This window comes from Nelumbo nucifera, chromosome 6 (assembly GCF_055504915.1).
Source record: "Nelumbo nucifera cultivar China Antique chromosome 6, China Antique-T2T, whole genome shotgun sequence".
Classification (NCBI taxonomy): domain Eukaryota; kingdom Viridiplantae; phylum Streptophyta; class Magnoliopsida; order Proteales; family Nelumbonaceae; genus Nelumbo; species Nelumbo nucifera.
This window is the reverse complement of record NC_142654.1, coordinates 23,674,833-23,696,616: the sequence shown is the minus strand read 5'-3', so window position 1 is coordinate 23,696,616 and position 21,784 is coordinate 23,674,833. Positions and strand designations below refer to the sequence as shown.

At 36.2% G+C, this 21,784-nt stretch overlaps 1 protein-coding gene across 1 annotated transcript; it reads left to right on the top strand.

The window, feature by feature from the left end:
• Nucleotides 1-4,393: 4,393 nt before the first annotated feature.
• Nucleotides 4,394-20,846, top strand: LOC104612706 (lysophospholipid acyltransferase 1). The gene is made up of 9 exons (XM_010280246.3): nucleotides 4,394-4,478; nucleotides 5,155-5,725; nucleotides 10,675-10,730; nucleotides 16,088-16,308; nucleotides 16,401-16,809; nucleotides 19,139-19,224; nucleotides 20,123-20,186; nucleotides 20,266-20,384; nucleotides 20,495-20,846. The coding sequence occupies exons 2-9, from the start codon at nucleotides 5,424-5,426 to the stop codon at nucleotides 20,630-20,632; spliced, it is 1,395 nt and encodes a 464-aa protein (XP_010278548.1). The 5' UTR covers nucleotides 4,394-4,478; nucleotides 5,155-5,423; the 3' UTR covers nucleotides 20,633-20,846.
• The last annotated feature ends 938 nt before the right edge of the window (nucleotides 20,847-21,784 follow it).

Genomic DNA, 21,784 nt, shown 5'->3' with positions numbered 1-21,784 from the left:
ATTGCCGATGACCCTAAAATCCACACGATAAGGTTAAAGTTACATTGCTTAGTGGGTTTGGATTACGAGTGGTGGTAAAGCCGTAAAGCATTGATCGGGTTGAACTTGCGGTGTGGGGATGTATAGAGGGTTAATACTTGGGGATGGTGTAGTATATGTAACCAGAAGGCTAGGTGTATAGGTTGTAATTGTATGATTGGTTGTGCCTTATTGTTGTGATGTGGAAAGGGTGGGAATGGGTTGTTTATGTTGCAATTCTTGGTTTTCCGCTGCGAGTGCAATAAGCCATTGGTTCAGTGTGTGGGGAGCTCAAACATGACAATTGAAATCACTAAATTTAAAAATATGGCTAATCTAGATATTTACGGATTTGAACCTAGAGTGTAATGAGCTTAATTGTCATTCGAACATGCAAAGGTGTAAAAGGCTCCATTTCTAACATACTTCAACTGGTAGTTCCTCGGTTTAGGAAATATGGCCTTGATGTTCAGTTGGCTTGGCACCAATCTTCCTCTCGTTTTTTCTTTTTTTTTTATTAATATTCGAGACCCATTATCAATGCACCGATATGAATCACTAAGTAGTGTTTTCAACATGTCGTTGGCCCCAACCAGTTGAACTATACAAATTGTTGACTGGGTCATGGGTTGCATGCTAAATGTGTATATAAACTTTCAAGGACTATAATTTTGTGCTCCGATGTATGATTTAGATTTTTTGTCATTCTTTTGGGTATTTTTTGAGGTTTATGCATCCAATAAGCCATAACTGCATTCTCCACTATTTTTCGTGGAAAAAATTAAAGTTGTAGCTTGGAACATGTTTATACTTGTATGAGTAATATCTGCCTACTTGCATTCCCCACTATTCTTTTGGGTTGGATCTCGTCAAAATATAAATCAATTTGAACGGATTAGACAAACCAGTAAGGCATATTGAATTGGACTAGTTCAAACTTAATGGTCCAAAGTATTTATTGGATTGGATTGGAACTGGTCCATCCATAATATATCTATATTGAATTGGGCCAAATTGAACCAATATCTGGTCCATTTCAAAATACGTGTCAATCACCAGGTCTAGGTTGGAATCAATCTAAAACTATAACCAATTTGAACAGATTGGATGGTCCAACCATTGAATTAGACTAGTATTCATATCAGATTGGACCGGATCTAGATATATCCCGATTTGAATCCAACCAATCAAATGTTTAAAATAATTAATATTTATGTTATTAATTTATTGCAAAAAATAATAATAATTTAGTAATTTGGAATAGTGATATTAATGATTTTTTAGAAAACCAATAAATTACTACTAATTACTTGATAAAATAATTATTTCGTATACATTATCCATTAGTATTATATTTTATTTATTTTACTTTATGAATGATTAAATGTTATAATTTATTGTTAATGTTACTTATATATTTAAAATACTTGAATATTAGTAAATATACAAGTTTAGGTTGTAGTCATAATTTAATTAATCTAAGCCCAAGCTCAAGGTTTAAGGCTTTGAATTGGGCTTTGGTTGATCATCTACTTGACCCAACCCCCCTAAATTGCACCCTTAAAAGCAATGTGACAGTCGTAATTGGATAGAACCAAACTAAGTACAATTTATGCATGCATTGTTTTTTGGTTTATTTAACTATTTTTAGATAAAAAATATCAATATTCAACCCATATGAGCTATGGGGGATTGGTTACCCCCATTGTGTAGCATAATGAACCAAAAACATAAAAGATCTTGGGCCAAGTTTTGATAGTGCATTGACAATTTTATAAATTGCCTAGCTCAAGTTGTATCATATCCCCAAACTTAATAATATTTGTTTGGGCTTGGGATGAGGATGAGCTAGCCTGTGTTGATTTAATTATAAAACTATGAATAAAATTTTAATTTATTGTAAAAAATATATAAAAACTTATATCCATATATAAAATTTGTTATCTAAATATATATGTTTATAGCTTCCAAGTTGAGCTTAAAGGTTAGTTTGGGCCCTACCCACTAGGGCTGTAAATGGACTCAAAAAAATCTAATAGCCGATTTGACTACAAATCTGATTATCCTGGATTTGGATGCTATAACTTACATGATTAATAATCAAATTAGATGCAAATCTAACCCCATCCAATCCAACTACAAATTGAGTAAAATAAAAAACATTATTTTATGTATATATGTAGTATAATTATGTATACATACATATATATATATATATATATATATTATGTATAACTATATAAAGTTTATAATTGCTAAATTTACTATTTTATTTTTTATATATTTATAAATACATATATGCTTTAAAAATTATTATTTTTAAAACTTTTTTAATTTGTTGTCATTTTAAACACAATGATATGGTTGCAAATTAAATGTGAAGATGATCCAAAACCCGACATAATAATCAAATGCGAATGCAAATCTATATTTAATAATCGAATGCGAATACAATTGGATCTGATCTAAATCCATACCTTTATAGTCCTATTGTCTACATTGTGTGGGGTTGGTGTAGATTTGAGTTAGACCTAGCTTAGAATAAAATAGTTGCTTAAGCCTGGAAATTTGTATGTTTAACCAGGTTTAGGCTAAGTTATAAACATTCATCCCTAAGTAGAGTTTTAAGACATTTATAATTGGGTCATTATTAGTTATAATATTTTAATTAAAATTTATAGTTTTTATATGGAATGCAAGTGTTTTTTATTTTAATAATTTTTTACTTTTCACCATTATTTAATTATCATATTAATATAAATTATTTTTAAATAAATTTTAAACATATTTTAATTTTTAATTTATAAACTACTAAGGATGACAATGTTCCCTATCCTATTGGGTACTCAACTTAGGGTTAAGAATGGATATTGTCTCAACAGGGATGAGGATTGATAATGATACCCAACCGAGATGGGACTAAAGATGGGAGAGTGAATTCCTTGCCCCAAACATTAAACATCAAACATCAAACAATATGAAGGCTTCGTTTGGTTTATGGGATAAGGATGAGAAAAAGGGAATATTCAAAAAATATTCTCTTTTCTCTTATTTGTTTTGAGGGAAAATAGAGGGGTGGGATGAGAAAAATGTGGGATGCCAAATCCCAAAATCATGGAATCAGGGTTGCATCAAAATAGTGTGACCTCGATGGAAGAAACTCGAAAAACCACTGTTACCACTTACCATTAATGACGAGTAGAGGAGGGATAGGCCAAGAAAAACGAACCAGTGATGGCAAATAGAGAAAGGAAAGAAACCGTGTGAATCTGTCTTCCTCCCTTTCTCCCTTTCTTAGTGATCTCTTGTCTCCCTCACCGTTCTCAACGATCTCTCATCTCCCTCATCTTCTTCTTATACATGTAGGAGACGAAGGAAGGGGACTATCGTGGTTCATAACCATAAGAATAGTAGGAGACAGTAGTCCCCTAGTGGTTCACTTTGGCCGTTGTTCAGTGAGGTGCGACAAGGTGCGCTAGAATAATCAACACTGACGGCGTAAACCAAGTATTTTCTTGACCGTTACACAATCAACCTACCGTCTCCTACATGTATATGGATTATGGAATCGTTTGGTCTTGGTCCAACTCCTGGATCATTGCGCAGGACGAGAGATTGCTAAGAATAGTTCAACTATATATAGTATTGGAGAAGTTAGGAACCTGTGTGAAAAAGGGGGGACCACTATGCAGTGGTCGATTAAGCACCGACAAAGGAGGGGGGACTATTAGTGCCGGAGGACCTCTTCGGAGTTTCAGTCTCTCTCCCTCCGTCTTCCTCTTCTCTCTTCTTCCTCATAATAATGTTTTCTTATTATTTTTCCATATATAAATGAAACAATGAAAAGGTAAATTTTTATACTTTCCCATCTCATCCCATCCTATCCCATCCAAATCTTACCAGAAAGCAAAGGGAGCCAAAAAAGCAAACTTGACTGAGACATAAGGTCTTCGAAAAATCAAAGCCACTGTCCAATTGGAGACGAGGCTGAGTTAACATCAGCGCCTCACAATGCTCCACAGCACATACCGACAAATCTCCCCATGGGGCGCTGATGTGAATTCGTCGTGGCTGGTCCTGTGATTAAAGCATTGTTTGATGTTTGTTGGGCTTAATCAATGAACATATTCTAACTCAGCAGTGTCGTGAATAAAAGTGGATCTCTTGCCAAAAAAAATGTCATTCAGCCGTACATTAAGAACATCTTTAGAGTATACTTACAAAAATATATTCCTTATATATGGCTGAATGGCGTGTACCCAGGGTTTTAGCTTACAGAAAGTCCGTACTTGGTTGTTGGGATGCAATCAATCAAGTGTGGAGACAACATGAGGTTACAAACTTCTAACCTTTATGCATTCCACTTCTTTAAGACAGCAATTTCTGACTTCTAATATTATTTGGCGTCAATTCTGGAGCCTCAAGAATGATAGTCCTAAATTATTCATCTTCACTTGGAGGTTGTTTCAAATTCTCTGCCCACTAGAAGTAAACTCCACAAAATTCTTCTTTTATGTAACGACATATGTTCTTTTTGTGAATTGGCTTTAGAGATAATGGATCACTTATTTCTGCATTGCCAATTTTCTAGATTGGTTTGGTTTGGTTCCTCTATGAGCTTTAGGCCTGACTCATACCCAAGGAGAAGCTTATCAAAATGGATTTCTTTTGATTTGAGTAACGGTTAATCTTATGATTTGATTTGTGGTCATTACTTCAATATCCTTTGACACATTTGGCTTGCTCGGAATGCCCTCATATTTAATCATCAACACCAATACCCACAATTCATTATAGAAGAGGCTCGAGTGGATTGACAGTTGCATTATGATGTTATTCATCACTCTTTAGTGATACCTAACGAGAATGTTTATTTGGCCCCAATTACAACAATCCATTGGCTTCCACCACGTAGTGTCAAAATCAATTTAGGTGGTGCCATTGATAAATCTGGCATTGGTATTATTATTAAAGATGATAATGGATTATTTCTTTTTGCACGCGCTATTCTGACAGTAGCTCAGCTTGCACTCTTCGGCGAAGCCTTAACTATTTTGGAAATGTTTGGATTTGTTTCTTACCCTTACACCTCCGTAGAGTATCCACTCATTAAACATGCATTGTCTTGTTTTTCAGCGCACACTTGGTTGTAGCACCCACCTTCTTTGGAAGCTGATGCATTGTGTTCATTATCAGCCTTCCGGCATTTCGGAGAAAACAATGAAGTAAGGTCAACGTTCAAGCTGACTGGCCGTACAAAAGGAAGGATATTATGGTCATTTTAGGCACATAAGAAACACAAAAGCAAAGATCCCAAAAGAGGAGACTGGGAGTCTGGGAGAGCTTCTCAATTCTGGGCAGCTACACTTTGCTCAGACGGTTCAGCGAATTAGTAATACGGGGCCATGGAGATCGAGATGGAATCCATGGCGTCGTCGATTGGAGTCTCAGTTCCAGTTCTTAGATTCCTTCTGTGCTTTGCCGCCACCATACCCGTGAGTTTTATCTGGAGACTTGTCCCTGGAACCCTACTGAAGCATATCTATTCCGCGGCATCAGGAGCTCTATTATCTTACCTCTCGTTTGGGTTCTCATCGAATCTCCATTTTTTGGTTCCGATGCTGATGGGGTACATTTCGATGCTTGTTTACCGCAGGAGATGCGGGATTATCACGTTCTTCACCGGCTTCGGTTACCTCATAGGCTGGTATGCATTAGTTCATGTGGCTATTTATTTTCGATCCGATATTGATTGGTTGAGACTTGCACTTTTCTCATCCTTTTATCGAATTTATCTGATTTTCAGTTTACCTAATTGAATCATAAATTGATTTAAAGTATTGCGCCCTTATATTATAAGTTCTGTGTACAATTGGTACGACTAGATGAATTATATGGCGAGGGAACTGAGGTGCAATAATTTTTTTGAATTTTGGGTTCATACAAATATACAATGTATCTTAATTTAGCTTCATTAAGCAAGAAGAAGGAAGAAGGAGAGCATTCAGCATATTTATGTGATAATAGTACGTATACACGACTAAACTAGAAAATAAAATTCTGCTACGACTCGTTCAGTAGACAGAATCTAAAACTACTCTTACGATGTTCTGTTTTAGAGTAAACTTGTTCGAGCTCTGCGTCAACAGACTAACTTATGAACTCCTAAATTCTTTAGAACATTCATAGTTACTTGTAAGTCTCTATGTTTTATACTGTTTCAATAGAATAAAAAAGAAAATATATTTCTAACATTCTTCTGGAATAAATGTTTGTATATGTTTCTCTTGGGCAAGATCTTGAGTTCGGGGTGCATAACTTCCAAACAAGGATTAAATTTTTTCCTCCCAGAAAGACATATAGTAACTACCTCCAAGCTTCAAAATATGAAATGTGTTGTTGCGTATTCTATGATGCTTATCATTGTTGTTGAAGTGTTTTAAATGATACATTGTGACGTGACACTATCCCTGACAAAATGTGAGAACCAAAAAGTAAAAAAAAGGAGTTTTGGTTGGTTGAAACTCTCAATACACAAACTTTGATCAAAAGAATGATACTTTGAACTGTGACCACCTCCACCCCAGAAAAATAGAAAACACCACAAGAAAATAATCTATTTTCTTCATTCATCTACAGGTTTATAACTTCCAAAACCCAAATTTCAGTGCGGTCAGTAGGGTATGGTAACCTTTGGCATTTTTTTTGGATAAAGTGGCTACCCTCGGACTCAAACCCACATTCTCACACTTGCCAACTTGAGATAATATAATGTTTTATATAATTTTACCAAGATTAAATAAATAACTTGTGTTCATGTTTTATTTAACTATGAAATCTTTAGATTATGACCAAGAGTTCTGTCTTAGCAAAATTTTGTGCATGGAACCAATAAAAATTACTTATATGGACCCTTGTTCTACATGTCTAAATGGCACTCTGTATTTCTTTTTTTTTTGTTCTGATCACACCTGGAAATTGCAATTTCTCCAGCAAAAAGGGTATGAAAGAAGGAAAACTGCATATGTTCTACAAATATTACGTTGAACATTTCCCTCCTATGCTTGAAGTTATACCCTCCATACTACGGCGTAAACAGGTTAAACTCAGATCAAATATGCCTAAATCTGAAAATCAATAAAAATGTACCTAAATCTGATTTCAATTATACTACTTTTCTGATCCAAAACAAATCTTACCCAACAGATTCAGATCAAACAGGGACTGCATTCTGATATTATGTCATTATTAAATTAAACTAAAAAACCAGAATATTATATATCATTAATACAAAAAACTAGAAATGACTTTGGTGTTATATATAAGCATCATTAGTGAAATAAGTCAAACAACTTTCCATGAAACTTGAAACTATGATCATTTAGTAACAATATAACTATTATATATAACAGGGTCAGATCTGGACTGTAGTTGGTTATGATTGGGTTGGGTCCAGATTCTATCTTATTATAAATATATCTGATATTTGAGGTCCAAATCTGGCTTGATCTGATCAGATTTCCGATTTGGGATCAGACTATCAGATCTCAGGGACATTCCCATCATACTCCTATTTACTTGCAAGGACTAAGCGGTTGCTATGGCATAGAGGAGCCAGACAATGCATCTAATTGCTAAGGCTGATTGGTTAAAGAATTCTTTAGCTTCAACGAATAACATATCTTAAAGCAAGATGCCAAGTTACCTCTATCATAAAGAAAACTCTCCTCTTAGGAAAATGCGAGTCTGTCCATGTTTAGGAGATATTATCTAAGAACCTAAGTACCTATGGAGCTGTTCTCAGGCTATTCTGTGGCTGATTTGGTAAGAAATTGGAAAGAGATAGCCTTTCTTGGACTCCTCCTCCCTCTGGGTTCATAAAACTGAATTTTGATAGTAGTTGCTTAAGGAATCCAGGGCCTTCTGGGATTGGGGGAGTGTTTAGGAATGAGGATGGGGTTATTATTGCCATGTTCTCAGGCCCAATTGGAGAAGGAGACTCTCTTAGGGCTGAGATTCTTGCAGCCCTGGAAGGTATCCAAAGAGTGAAAGATATGAACATCAGATGTTTGGTCCTTGAAGGTGACTCGGAGGTGGTGATTAGATGGCTAAAAGAAGAAGACAGTGGCTTGTGGAGGTATAACAACGAGAGGAAAAAATTCAGATGGCTGAGTAGGGATATGGCAATGCAATACAGCTGGGTTAAAAGGACTGCTAACTCAGTTGCTGATGGGTTAGCCAAGCAAGGGGTGAATAGGGAATCTATATTTTGGGCTAATTTTTAACTTTTCTCCAATGTACTCTGTTGGTGGGGAGTTAAGACATTTTACCTCCCCCCTCTTGTTGTAATTAAAGTTCACAAAGTTTCACATCATTAATAAAGTTTCTTGTTACTGATAAAAAAAGAAAAACCTAAGCACCTATGATGCCTAGATGTGGATACCAAATTACCAACACAGACATGGATATGGTAAATGTGGAAATGAGACCTTTTCCTAAGATCCAAGTTTTGGATAATATACAAGCATGTTTATCCCATTCAAGGTGTATCTATCCAAGGTTCAAAGTATCGACACATATCGGCCCGTATCGGCCAATCCGTATCGTGCCGATGGCTTCCCAATATGCCCCTCCAGGGGTTGTATCGGGTCAGACCATGTTTCAGAGGGTAGTCGGGCCTTAAACCGACTCCTCTGAACTGGTTTTGAAAAAAAAAAGATAAAGGTTAAAAAAAAGTACCGATACAGGCCAATATGCCCTATTGGCGTATTTGCCTGTGTCGATACTTTGAACCTTGTATCTATCTTTGAAGCTAAGTGCCATTTTTTTCAGTACTTATAGCTTGCCAAGTTCAATTAAATTCTACCATGTAGAGTTTTTTTTAGAATGATTGTTACAATGTACCATTTATATGCTCTAATAGTATTGATGCTATGAAGACTCTAAAGTGTCCATTAAGTATGTAGTGTTGTATTGGATACATATCATGTCTTGCACCAGTATGCAAAGTATAGCCAAATATCTTGGTATCATGGTTGGGCATTATAAACTTGCTTATACATCTTTCTTGACCAGTGGCTTAAACTTTCTTTGTTAAAGACAAATAGGAAGCAAACAGTGATATAAATAAAAAAGTCTGTCCAATTTTCACATGAGATTTATTAGATTCAATCCCTTACATTTATCTTTAACTCTTATGTATTACAATGCTAGTAGGAATGGATGACCCCCATAAGAAGAAGTCACTGAATTAGGGAAGACGCACAGGGATACTGTATTTATTAAATAGTTGATTCTTCTAAATCTTTTCATAGTAGTTCTAGATTGATAGTGTGAAAGATAAGGTTTAGTTGAGCTGAGTTGGTTCTAGAATAATAACCTTTACAACTTTGTTTTCACCTTAGATGCATTTTATGAAGTAAAAAAGGTGTGGAAGTAAGACTCCACACCTTTTTTGCTATTTGGGAGGAAAGAAATGCAAGAATATTTGAAGAAAAAGAAAAAGTAAGGAAGCCTTGGTTGAAACAATAACTTTTGAGTGTGGCACATTGGGCAAAAAGCTTGAAGCAGTTTTCAGATTTTAAGGTTGAAGACCTTTTCAGCGTTTGGGGTGTTATTGCAGCCTCTTCATCTACAAGACAGCAGAGGTATGGTCTCCAATAGAGGGCTGGAAGAAGCTGAACTTTGATGGGAGTTATGTGGGTAATCTGGGTTTGGGGGGGGCATTAGAGATGAAGATGGAAACGTCATTGCTCTGTACTCTGGTCCTGTGGAATAGGGTGATGTGGCAAGGTCAGAGTTTCTAGCTGCAGCATATGAGGTTGAGAAGGCTAAAGAGTTGGGTATTAATATACTGATCATTGAGGGAGATTGGAAAACTGTGATAAAATGGAAATTGAAGGATCCTGTGATAAAATGGAAATCAAGGGACATATCAATCCGTGTGAGATGGGTGAGGAGATCTGCTAACAGCTTGACAGATAGCTTAGCTAAGCAAGGGGTACAAAGAACACATCTGTTTTGAGCTCAATTGTAAATTTGTTTTGGGTCAGCTTACTAAAGCTGGTTTCTTTCACAACTTCTTGTTGTATCCATGATTTTTTCTAATTAATGAAATCTTTTCTGCGTTGCTGATCAAAATAAAAAAAAAAAGATTCCATAGTTGTCATGAGATATACTTCCAACTCATAGCCTATTATCTAAAAAGGTTGACATCATTAGACCCTTTCTGGCTGGCCCTGGAAGCCTCCTCTAGTTCTCCTTTAGGGACCCCTATCCTACCAAGAAAGTCAGCAAGGTTGTTAGCAGATCTTGGGCTTGGTATCCACTTGATGGGGGTAGCAAATGTCTAATAGCCCAAGGACTGTCTACTCTTGATGATAGCCAGCCCATGCCAATGATGGAAACAGGTAGACTACCGTTTCCGAATTTTGAATTGTCTAAATCCACTGAATTAAACTATAGGTTATGAATTGTGCTTATATATTGTTTACCATCTTGTCAGTTATCTTGCTTCCATTACTTCATTTTCTATTTTTGAAATCTGTTCTTCACTTTCTGCTAAGGGATAAACAATAATCTGCCTATTTTGAAGAAGATAAAAGAGAAAAAACAGCCAAATTTCTGACTAAATATCATGTTTGTGACTTTGTTTAGCCATGTGTACTACATGAGTGGGGATGCATGGAAGGAAGGAGGCATTGATGCTACTGGTAAACATTAATTCAGATCTCATGCATACCTAGTAGGCTAGTATTTCCTATTTCAGAAGGTCCAATGTTTTTTTTTATTATTACTTAAACAAGTTACTTGCTTTGTCTAATTGGTTTTATTTTTTGATTGGTAGATGTTCATGATTATTTTATTGCTGAATAGAAAAGAAAAGAAAAGTTGAACTAAAAATAAAGAAAAGGGATAGAAAAGAGAAAAAGACCAATAACTTAACGATAGATATGGTGCTAAATAGAGCAGGATGGTGGAATAAGTTCATGTAGCCAGCCCCATATGGTTACTATCTATTTATCTATCCAAACCCCATATAGTTTGGACAAGGATTTTTTAAGTTGAATTGAGATAGGAAAGAAAAACCAGAAGGCTAGGTGCTAAATAGAGCAGGATGGTGGAATAAGTTCATGTAGCCAGCTCCATATGGTTATTATCTATTTATCTATCCAAACCCCATATAGTTGGGATGAGGATTTTTTGAGTTGAATTGAGATAGGAAAGAAAAACCGAAAGGCTAGGTCAGGTGCCAACCTCTCCATACACCAGAAAATAAAGAAAGAAAGAAAGGCTAATTTGGTAGGATAGAGCCCCAATAAACTCACTTCTACTTTACCTCACTCTTGATCCTAGGGTCAGCTAAACCATTGATGGATCTAACCCATGGAATGAGATTCCCCCTAGTTGCCACTGATCTAACCTCTCTTGTACAGTGATGCTACACCCATGCATCCTCTTCTCCATCCAACCACCACCTGTGAATCTCCTTCTACCTCCACCTGAGCACAGCCAAGGGCATCTTAATCACAATCCTCCCAACAAAGAATAACCGACCCCGAATAAAATCACTCTGTTCAACTGGTCTATAGTAGACATGTAGTATATTCCCTGTCGGGATTCATAAGCATGCCTTTGATGAGCCACTCTAATAATCTGGCCCAAAGAGCATCTATGAAAGTTTAGTCTAATAGTGTGATGAGCCACTCTAATAATCTGGCCCATCATGATGTTCCTCACCTCGAAAAAACTAATTAGCAATAAAAGAAGAAATTTCACCAACTTCCATGCCCTTTATTGCACATAATTTTAGTTTATTGACCTTGAACCTGAATTGACCTAAAAGATATCTTACAAATTGAGTGTTGGACGTGGAATCCAACACTCTCCTCCCCCTGTGGCTAAACACATCAAACGTGAGGGAATGCCATCCTTAGGCCTATCTGCGCATGCATCGGCCCACCTTGAAAAAATTCACTGTGGAGCATCTAGATAGATGGTGGGGTACATGGAGGGATTTGATTATGTTACGTGCCTTAGGAGAACTCACCCCTAAAAGCTAGCTGTTAGAGGGAGGGAACCAAGACACATATATACCTCCCAACAACATCCCATTACTACTGATGTGGGATATCTTACATTAGCATCCCATACACCATGTGGGACAAATGGATCGTAACATTCCACCACGCTCCGCAGTCCTGGTGCCCACACAGGTTGGCTTTGCACTAGTCCACCTAGTCCCGGCCGAACACTACAGTACCGACATCACCACCTGTGCCGCACGATTGCAACTGGGAGGCATAGTGTAGGCTTTGATACCATTTGTTACGTGCCTTCAGAGAACTCACCCCTAAACGCTAGCTGTTAGAGGGAGGGAACCCAAGCACATATATACCCCACAGCAACATCCCATACTACCAATGTGGGACAAATGGCTCGTAATAGATTACCTCCTCACATCCTATTTCGTGGAGAAAACAATGGAAGTCTTAAGTAGGGATTTCAACACCCAATGGAACTCCAATCTGAACTTGATTAGACCTGACCAAATAGAGAGAAACTATTTAACCCATCCCATATATGGTACATAAATATGAATATTTTCAATGCTGCAATGGCAATGGGTCAGGTTTAGCATGGGTCCATCTCAATCTGAACCCAGCCAGAAACCTGATCAAGGCTGGCCTGACCCTAACCTTATTAGGTTGGATCAGTGTAGGTTTACCACTCTTCCCCCCTCTGCAAAGTGCAGGTTTACCACTTAACTTGACCCACTGACATCCCTAAGTCTAAGAAATGTCATATTAGTTTGTTGGATATATATTTTTAATTTCTTGTTATTTTTTGATTGGTAACTGTTATACTTTATTAGTTTGTGTAAAATGAGTGTGTACATCAACTGCATGGGCTGGACATGACTCCACATATCCCATTTTAGCCATACTTGTTACAATGGCATGCTAGCTTGTGAGCTATTTTAAGTTCTTGTTAATTCCTGCACGATGGTGACTTGTTTTCAAATTTTGATGATTCTTCATAGAAATCTTGAGGTTAGAATCATTCCCAAGCTCTTTTCCCTTTTTCTTTAAGAAATGGCCATCCTGGAGCTCAGATAGGCACATCTTACTTTAGTAATCAAATTGTTGAATTAATCCTTGATTTTCAGCAAAGAGGTTTCTAATAGGTTGATGTGTCTATATATGAGTCCTAATCAAATTTTTAGGGTCCGTGTGCTCATATTTTGGAAAACTTGGCCATATAAAATACATTTTTCATGGGCAGCCAAAGGCTAAATTGTCCCTTTTTGAGTTTTGCCCCTCATTGTGGAAATTATTTTGAGGGCGTTTTAAGCAGTTCATGTGAGGTTTCTGTTTATTTATTTATTGATGAATCAGGTTTCTGTTGTTTCTTAGAAAGTCAGAAGTGAGGTTTAGTAATCTACATCGAAGATTTTTTTATGGCTGTGTAATTTACATCCAAGGATTTAAATATTTTTAAACACCTGGACCTGGGGCAAAAATATGTATTGATAATGACTTTTTCTACTAGAAGAATTTTAAATTGCTATCATGGTTACACCCTCAGCCAAATGTCATTAAACTCTATTTTGATGTTGCAGTATTGGCAAGCCTCAAATCTTCAAGTTTAGGTAGGGTGTTTAGAGATCATGAAGGCAACCATTTGGTACCACTTGGAGAAATGAGCTTCAGTGCAGACTGAATTGTTATCTTTACTCCAAGGGTTGATTCCTGATTACAATTCACAACATTGGAAATTTAAAGGGACTCTCAAGTGGTTATACCAAAAAAAAGATGGATGAAGGAGGAGATATCATATCCTTGGATGCATCTCTACCCCATCATGGAGGCAAGGATGCCAACTTCTAGATTGATCTCTGTATTTAGGTGGACTCTGACGTCTGCCAATTCACTTATGGATTCATTAGCCAGAAATAGGGTCAACATGGGTTCATAGTACTGGGATCCTGCCTAGAGGGATTGTTTTTTGGATAGATAATAGTAATGGGGGTAGATTGCTAACTACAACCCCTTTATACATTGGGAGGCCAATCACCTAGGCAACCAACTAGGCAGGTGATGCAGATATGAACATCATAATGGGGGCAAATTGCTAACTACGACCCCTTTATACATTGTTTTTTTTTTTTTTTATAGATAATAGTAAATTTATTAAAGATCACAAGGATACATATTACAAAACCCCACAAAGAGGCATGAGGTGCCGCCTCTAAACTATATCATAAAGCTTACAACTTAGCCCTAAAAAGCTGATTCCTATGTACCTCTTGTTTGGCTAAAGAATCTGCCAACCCATTTGCCGATCTTCCTTCCCACTGATCTGTGACTGATATATTTGATGTTAACGGATCGGATCGGATTCAAATAAGGGTATATCCGAATCCGGTCCAACACTGTTCATGACGGGTCTGATCCGATCCGATAGAATCTGATAGGCATGGATCTGTATTTGAATCTGATTGGGAACTCTGATCTGATCCGATTTGTTTTCTTTAAAAATTTAATAAATTATTAAAAGAAAAATAAAATATACCAATTTAAAATAAGAAAAACAAAAAATACAAGTATTTTTTAATTATTTTCATCATATGTACATGTTTTTTATAAAAAAATAAATAATATAACAAATTTACAAAAATACAATATAAATAATATATTTATAAATAAATAAATAACATATATATGTATTATATATTTATATAAATAAATGATAAATCTATAACATATATCGGATTGGATGGGGGGATCTGAATCCAACCCAAAGATCTGAACAGGGGTGACCTGAATTCAACCAAATTGGATCGGATCAGATCATGATCCGATCCATTTGCACCCCTATCTATAGAGGCTGCAGTCTATGGCTCTTTTAACCATCTGACCCCTTTATACATTGTTGCTAGTGTTTATAATCTTTTTTAGCTTGATAGGTGTATATAGTAAAGCTAAAGAATAAGACTCTTAATCTATTATTTTTTTTTTCTGAAACTAAAATAAAATTTATAAAAAAAAAGAAATTATAAGAAAGGTGACCACTTCTTTGAACTAGGGGAGTTGCTCAAAAATCTTTTCCCAAAGATCTGAACAGGGGTGACCCGAATTCAACCAAATTGGATCGGATCAGATCATGATCCGATCCATTTGCACCCCTATCTATAGAGGCTGCAGTCTATGGCTCTTTTAACCATCTGACCCCTTTATACATTGTTGCTAGTGTTTATAATCTTTTTTAGCTTGATAGGTGTATATAGTAAAGCTAAAGAATAAGACTCTTAATCTATTAATTTTTTTTTCTGAAACTAAAATAAAATTTATAAAAAAAAAGAAATTATAAGAAAGGTGACCACTTCTTTGAACTAGGGGAGTTGCTCAAAAATCTTTTCACTTTTTCCCAAAAATCATTTGCAAGTTGTCATTTGATCATTTGTTGATTTAATTTGTGCTTCAACAGCTTAGAATTAACATGTAATTACATAATACTTATGCATTGTTACATAAAAATAAGTGAAACATATATGTATTTATATAATTTTTGTTGCCTAGGCATTGACTTGCACTTGCTTTGCCAGACCAAAATGCCTAGGCATTATCTAGCTATCTTAACTACATTTTTTCTCCAACCAACAAAATAACTTGTAGCTCACTTCACAGTAGAATGCAACAACTGATGAGATGCCAAAGAAGTAATAGTTCAAGAAAATCAGCCTATAATCATTAACTAGTCTTGTTATTAAAAATCACATGGAGTTATTGTCTTATTTCCTAATTACCCTTGGCTATTTAGCATTTTTTTCATTTAAAAAGTTTGAATGTCCATTTTCATTACCAAGCTTCAGATCAAATTTATGCTTTGGTAGTTTTGTGATATCTTACTTTTAATCTTCTACAAGAAAGTCTTGACTCTTGAATAAAAGAAGGAAAAAGGGAGTTCTGAATCTAATGCATGTAACTTTTGGTGAAGGTTTTTAATCTTTCATATTGTTTATTTTGTTTAATTATTAATTACTACTTTAACCTTTTCTAAAAAATAGGAGCCTTGATGGTGCTCACGCTGAAAGTCATTTCCTGTGCAATTAATTACAATGATGGACTATTGAAAGAAGAGGGTTTGCGTGAGGCACAAAAGAAAAACAGATTGCTACGCTTACCTTCTCTAATAGAGTACTTTGGTTACTGCCTTTGCTGTGGGAGTCACTTTGCTGGACCAGTTTATGAAATGAAGGATTATCTTGAATGGACAGAAAATAAAGGGGTAGGTTTAGGATCTTGCTTTCATTTCTCATTTGTTACTTTCTTTACTTGAAACTGATAAAATATGAACCATTCAACCCTCTGCTTGCACAGATTTGGAGCCAATCTGCAAAAGGACCTTCACCATCCCCTTATGGTGCAACAATCAAAGCTCTACTTCAAGCTGCTATATGCATGGCATTGTATCTATATCTAGTGCCGCATTTTCCACTTTCCCGATTTACTGATCCCATATATCAAGAATGGGGATTCTGGAAACGGTTGAGTTACCAGTATATGTGTGGGTTTACTGCACGTTGGAAGTATTATTTTATCTGGTCAATATCAGAGGCTTCCATAATTATATCTGGTCTTGGATTCAGTGGTTGGTCAGATTCTTCTCCACCAAAGCCACGTTGGGACCGTGCAAAAAATGTTGATATTATTCGTGTTGAGTTGGCAAAAAGTGCTGTTCAGATTCCACTTGTGTGGAACATCCAAGTCAGTACTTGGTTACGTCATTGTAAGTTTCTCCTACTTCTCTTCCAACTAGAACTATTGCTTGTGAATGTCAAGTTAAATGGTATGGGGTTATTCTGATACCAGAATGACAAGTTGACAACATCCCAATCGTGGTTCACAACTTTGATATCTATGGGCACTTCGCCATGTAGATATTGGAGATATTTCACTAAATTTGCTTAGATATTTGGAAAATCTAAAATATCAGAAAAGATTTCTTGAAGCATGGAAATAGTTAATAAACCTCCAAGGAATCATTAGAATAAATATGATTGCACATTTAAGGCTTAAAACCCGTAGCGAAGAACTGTTTAAATCAAATAAGAGAAAATTGAGACACTTTAATAGGTATCTTTCTCCTTGTCTCCCTTTTAGTCTTTTAGCCATATTCTCTTCATTAAATATGTCAGTTCCTTGTGATTTTGACCTTTTTTTTTCTTTTTATATTACTATATGTTTTGATTAGTTTGAAAATACTCTTTTGTAGTCTTATGCATTTTACTTTTTCGTTTGAACTGTAGTCACTTGGTAAGTTAATAATATTAAAATAGTAAAGCCAACTATCCAATCACCAATTCTCTATGATTCTTTTAGGGCTTTTTTTTTTAAAATTATATATATATATTTTTTGAAAAGGTAAGGTAATTTATTAAAATAAGAACCAGTACAAAGGAGCCTAGGCCATTAGAGGCTGCCTAGAGCCACCACAAATTACAGGTACAACCAGTTCTGAGATCTAAACAACAGGCTCAAATTCTGATTTTTAAACAACTCCGATGCCGACACCCAGGACAGAAGTTTACCCACAACTATCTGCACCATTTCCTCTGAAGATTTAGCTTTGCCTTGAAAAATTCTGTTATTTCTTTCAATCCAGATAGTCCAAAGCACAGCAGCTGGGATAGTCTTCCAAACCAAGATACCTTTCTTGCTGAGACCCTCAATCTGCCAACACAACAGCAGATCCTTCACAGAAATTGGCATTACCCAGCTGATTTCCAAAGCTTGGAGAAAATGCCTCCAAATATAATTCGAGGCTGGGCAATGTAAGGCCAGATGTTCAGTAGTTTCTACTACCCCACCACATAAGCCACAGGACATATCCGAAATCCGAATGCCACGTTTCACTAGATTAACTTTGGATAGACATTTATTTAAAGCCATTTTGTGCAGAGCAAAAACTTCACTTTAGAAGGACCGAATGAGCTCCAAATCTGCCTAGCCGTAAAGTTTTCCTGACCTGAACTTATCAACTTACTGAACATAGACTTAACAAAAAACATGGCATCAGCTTCCCATTTCCATCTCTAAGCATCCTCCATGTTTGGGTCAATCCTTTGGTTCTGGAGCAGGCCCAGCAAAATTGCATACTCTTCAATTTTCCAGTCAAAGAGGCGCCTCCTACAAGTTAGGTTCCAATTGAAAGAGTTACCATATTGCCAATGAAACATCAAAAAGTTTATTTAATAATATTCTAAAGTTTTAAACCTTAAATATATAATCTATCAATGAAATTTGAATTATTGCTGACATATAGGCAAAATATCAGAAACCTAGCAAAATGGGGATTTTTTTGCCAATATTGCCAATATTGTGAGCCATGATTGTTCAGCAAGTTGCCCAATTTTAGTTAGGTTATAAACTTACAGCTGGTGGTTTGTTTAAAATGTATTAATGTCTTGGTCCTCTTGGATGTCTAGGAAAGTAACCTCAAGATATTGCAATCATGCAATGATTAGACTGTATAGGTCAAAGCATGTGCTTAAGCTGACATGTTGGCTAAACAAAGGACTGTGAGGGAGAGAATGTTCTGGGCAGTTTTGTAAGAAAGATTACTGGGGGCTCAACACCTGTTAGGGGTTGACAGCTGTACTGAACTCTGGAAAGTTATTTTTAAGTTGTATTAATGAAGTTACCGTTTCCAATAGAAAAAAGCATGTGCTTAAGCAATGTATCGTTCCTAACCTAGGCGAGCATGCACATGTAGGCACCAAATGATTGGTATATACACAATGTAAATATCTAGTATATATCCTATATTTTCCTATACAGATGTTCTCTGCCAATTTGTTATGATGTCTAGTTCGTCTGGTTCCAGCACCAAGCACTTGTCTGCATTGTGGTAAGGTTTTTGATTTTTTTGTTTTGGTTTTTTCTTGTTGCTAATAATGTGCTGTATATTGGTTTCACTTTTTTCTTTCAAATAATTACACTCATAAACATGTACATGCAATTCAAGACATAGGGCAGCCAGTGGAATCTAGTTATAATCTTCCTTTTTGGCCTTTTTTGCTACATTTGGTTTTGATATTTTCTTTATGTTACTTCAGATGTTTATGAAAGACTCATTCAGAAGGGAAAGAAACCTGGTTTCTTTCAATTGTTGGCTACGCAGACCGTTAGTGCTGTTTGGCATGTAAGTATGGTTATACCTTAACTCTTGTGAAGTTGTAATTTTGATTTTTTTTATCATGAACTTGTTATTCTCTAATTTCTATTTCATGGAAGTTAGTTTTGCAAAATCTGTAGAAGACTGCTGCTATTATTGATAGGCTATTCTCGTTATGATACAGATGGAGACTTCATGAACTATACTTACAGATGATTTTCGAATTTGTAGGCTGTGCTAGGCTCTTATTTGTTGCTTTTCAACCATGAGCTTGAGGTTGAAAATCTGACATCTAAAAGAAAAATAGCAAGGAAAAGTTAGTGTTAAGAATTTTTTTTGTCAAATAACCATAGAAAAACGAAAATAAGTTTTTGTCAATTATTTCCAGTTGTATTTTCCTAAAATGTTTTAAAAATTCCGTGAATGGTTTCATCTTTGGCAAACAACCCATGTCCATCTTTGTTACTTTGCCCGGGAGTGCTTCTCTTACTGCCTTGCCTATTTTTTCTTGCTTAACTTGGATAAGTGCTAATACTGTAAAAAAGAACGTGGACGAGTGCTAAAAGAGTACAAAAGTCGTCCCAATTCCTATTATCTCTCATATGAATATTCGTTTACACCATTTAACTGGGACCGGATTGGTTGGATACAAAATCTTACACACTGCTCTGGGCTACCTATCACAAGTGAACATGTCAGTACTCAGTACACATAAGGGTGTGGGGTCCTATGTTAAGGAACACTGACGTGTTCACTCGTGATAGGTTTTCCAGCCCAGTGTGCAAAATTTTGTCTCCAGCTAATAGACTGATTTAATTACTAGTGATCATAGGGAAAGTACATCCAAGTGACACGCCTATTTTTGTCTTTATGTATGACTGCTGCAACCAACTTTGACCTTTTTTCTGTTCTCAACAAATTACAGGGACTATATCCTGGATACATCATATTTTTTGTTCAATCAGCATTGATGATAGCAGGCTCACGAGGTATTCTTCTAATTTCATCTTTTTATTTGTGTAACGCTGTCTAGCATTTCTTGAATACTTTGTCTCTGTCCTTGAGCAGTCATATACAGATGGCAACAAGCTATTCCCGAGAACATGGGTCTCGTTGGGAAGATCTTGGGATTTATGAACTTTGCTTATACACTACTGGTTTTGAACTATTCCTGCGTGGGTTTCATGGTTAGTTCATATCTGTTTCACCTCCATTTATTTTGAATCCTTATCTTTCAGAATCAGACCTATTATTTTTGGTTGTTTGGTTTCTAACTTTTACTACCGGCATTAACAAGGTGTTGAGCATGCACGAGACACTCGCTTCCTACGGGAGCGTTTACTATGTTGGCACAATTGTTCCCATTGCGTTGATACTCCTGGGTTACATCTTCAAACCGAAGCCTGTCAGGTCTAAAGCTCGGAAAGAGCAATGAGGTGGTGAACGCGTTTTGATGCACTTCTCAACAGTTTGGAAGAAGTTATATAGAACCATAGATCCACCCCGTCTCTAGCCCAACAATTGAACCCCCCTCCCCCCACCCAAAAAAAAGGCACCCATTTTGATGGTACTGTAACATTTTTTTTCTTAATTTAAGAAGTCAAGTCAACATGCAATATCACTTCAAAATTTTTAGTCAGGACTTCAAATCTCTTCGGCTTTCGTTTCTGTGCATGTTTTACTGTAATCCATGATGAATGAAACTGGTTGGTGAACAGGCGCTTTAGATTGGCACTGAAGTGCATCGATGAGAATATGGTGGACTCTTCCTGCAGTGTTTGCATTCATGGCTCACCTCTCCCAACCCAATTGATAGATAACATCAGTCAGATAAGTTGACGAAATGATGACCCTTCTTAGGAGGTCAGTCCAAGTTTTTGAGGGCTTTCATGCAGCGGCTTCTCGTTAGTTATCATCAGTTTCACTTGCAATCGATTGATTTGGTGATTATTGTTAAAAAAACAATAATGAATATTTGCCTTCTTTTGGTTAAAAAGAGGGTATCTGCTCATGAATCATGATTTGTGATGAGCATGGTTCTAGGCTGCATTTGGCATTCCTACCTCCTTTTTACATTTAAAAATTCAGTGTTCATAGAGGTATTTTAACTGTAAAAAGGAGATATGGAATGCCAGATGCAGCCTAATATATTATGATATATGTATGATTTTTATAGACACCAAAATGCTAAATACTGACAGCTAGGGCCTTTTAATAGGTTTAAACATTAATGCCCATTCTATCTCTTCGTGAATCATTGAAAACTCTGGATACGCGATTTTTGTATATGTAGAGGATCGATATTTTGAGTTTGAATCACCAACGTAACGAGCAAAAAAATGGGTAGAAGAAATGGTTTTTTCTTAATTTTCATGTTTAGAGGGTAGTTCTCAGAAGTGAGGGAGATAACTTTGAAGAATTTTATGGTGGTGGTGGTGAGGGGGTCCAATAATATAAAATAAGTGATTCCTCAAGAGAGCATATGTGGGAATCAATAATTGCTTATTTTGGGTTCATTACCATTTTCCTAATTAATTATAATATTAGAAGAGACGCGTGCTATGCATAAGCTGGTGTTGTGGGTGGG

Bases quoted from the DNA above. Each gene is read 5' to 3' on its own strand.
- LOC104612706 (XM_010280246.3), top strand. From the start codon at position 5,424: ATGGAGATCGAGATGGAATCCATGGCGTCGTCGATTGGAGTCTCAGTT. The intron at 16,810-19,138 runs GTAAGTTTCTCC...ATGTTACTTCAG, and splicing joins CAGTACTTGGTTACGTCATT to ATGTTTATGAAAGACTCATT. The intron at 20,187-20,265 runs GTATTCTTCTAA...GTCCTTGAGCAG, and splicing joins GATGATAGCAGGCTCACGAG to TCATATACAGATGGCAACAA.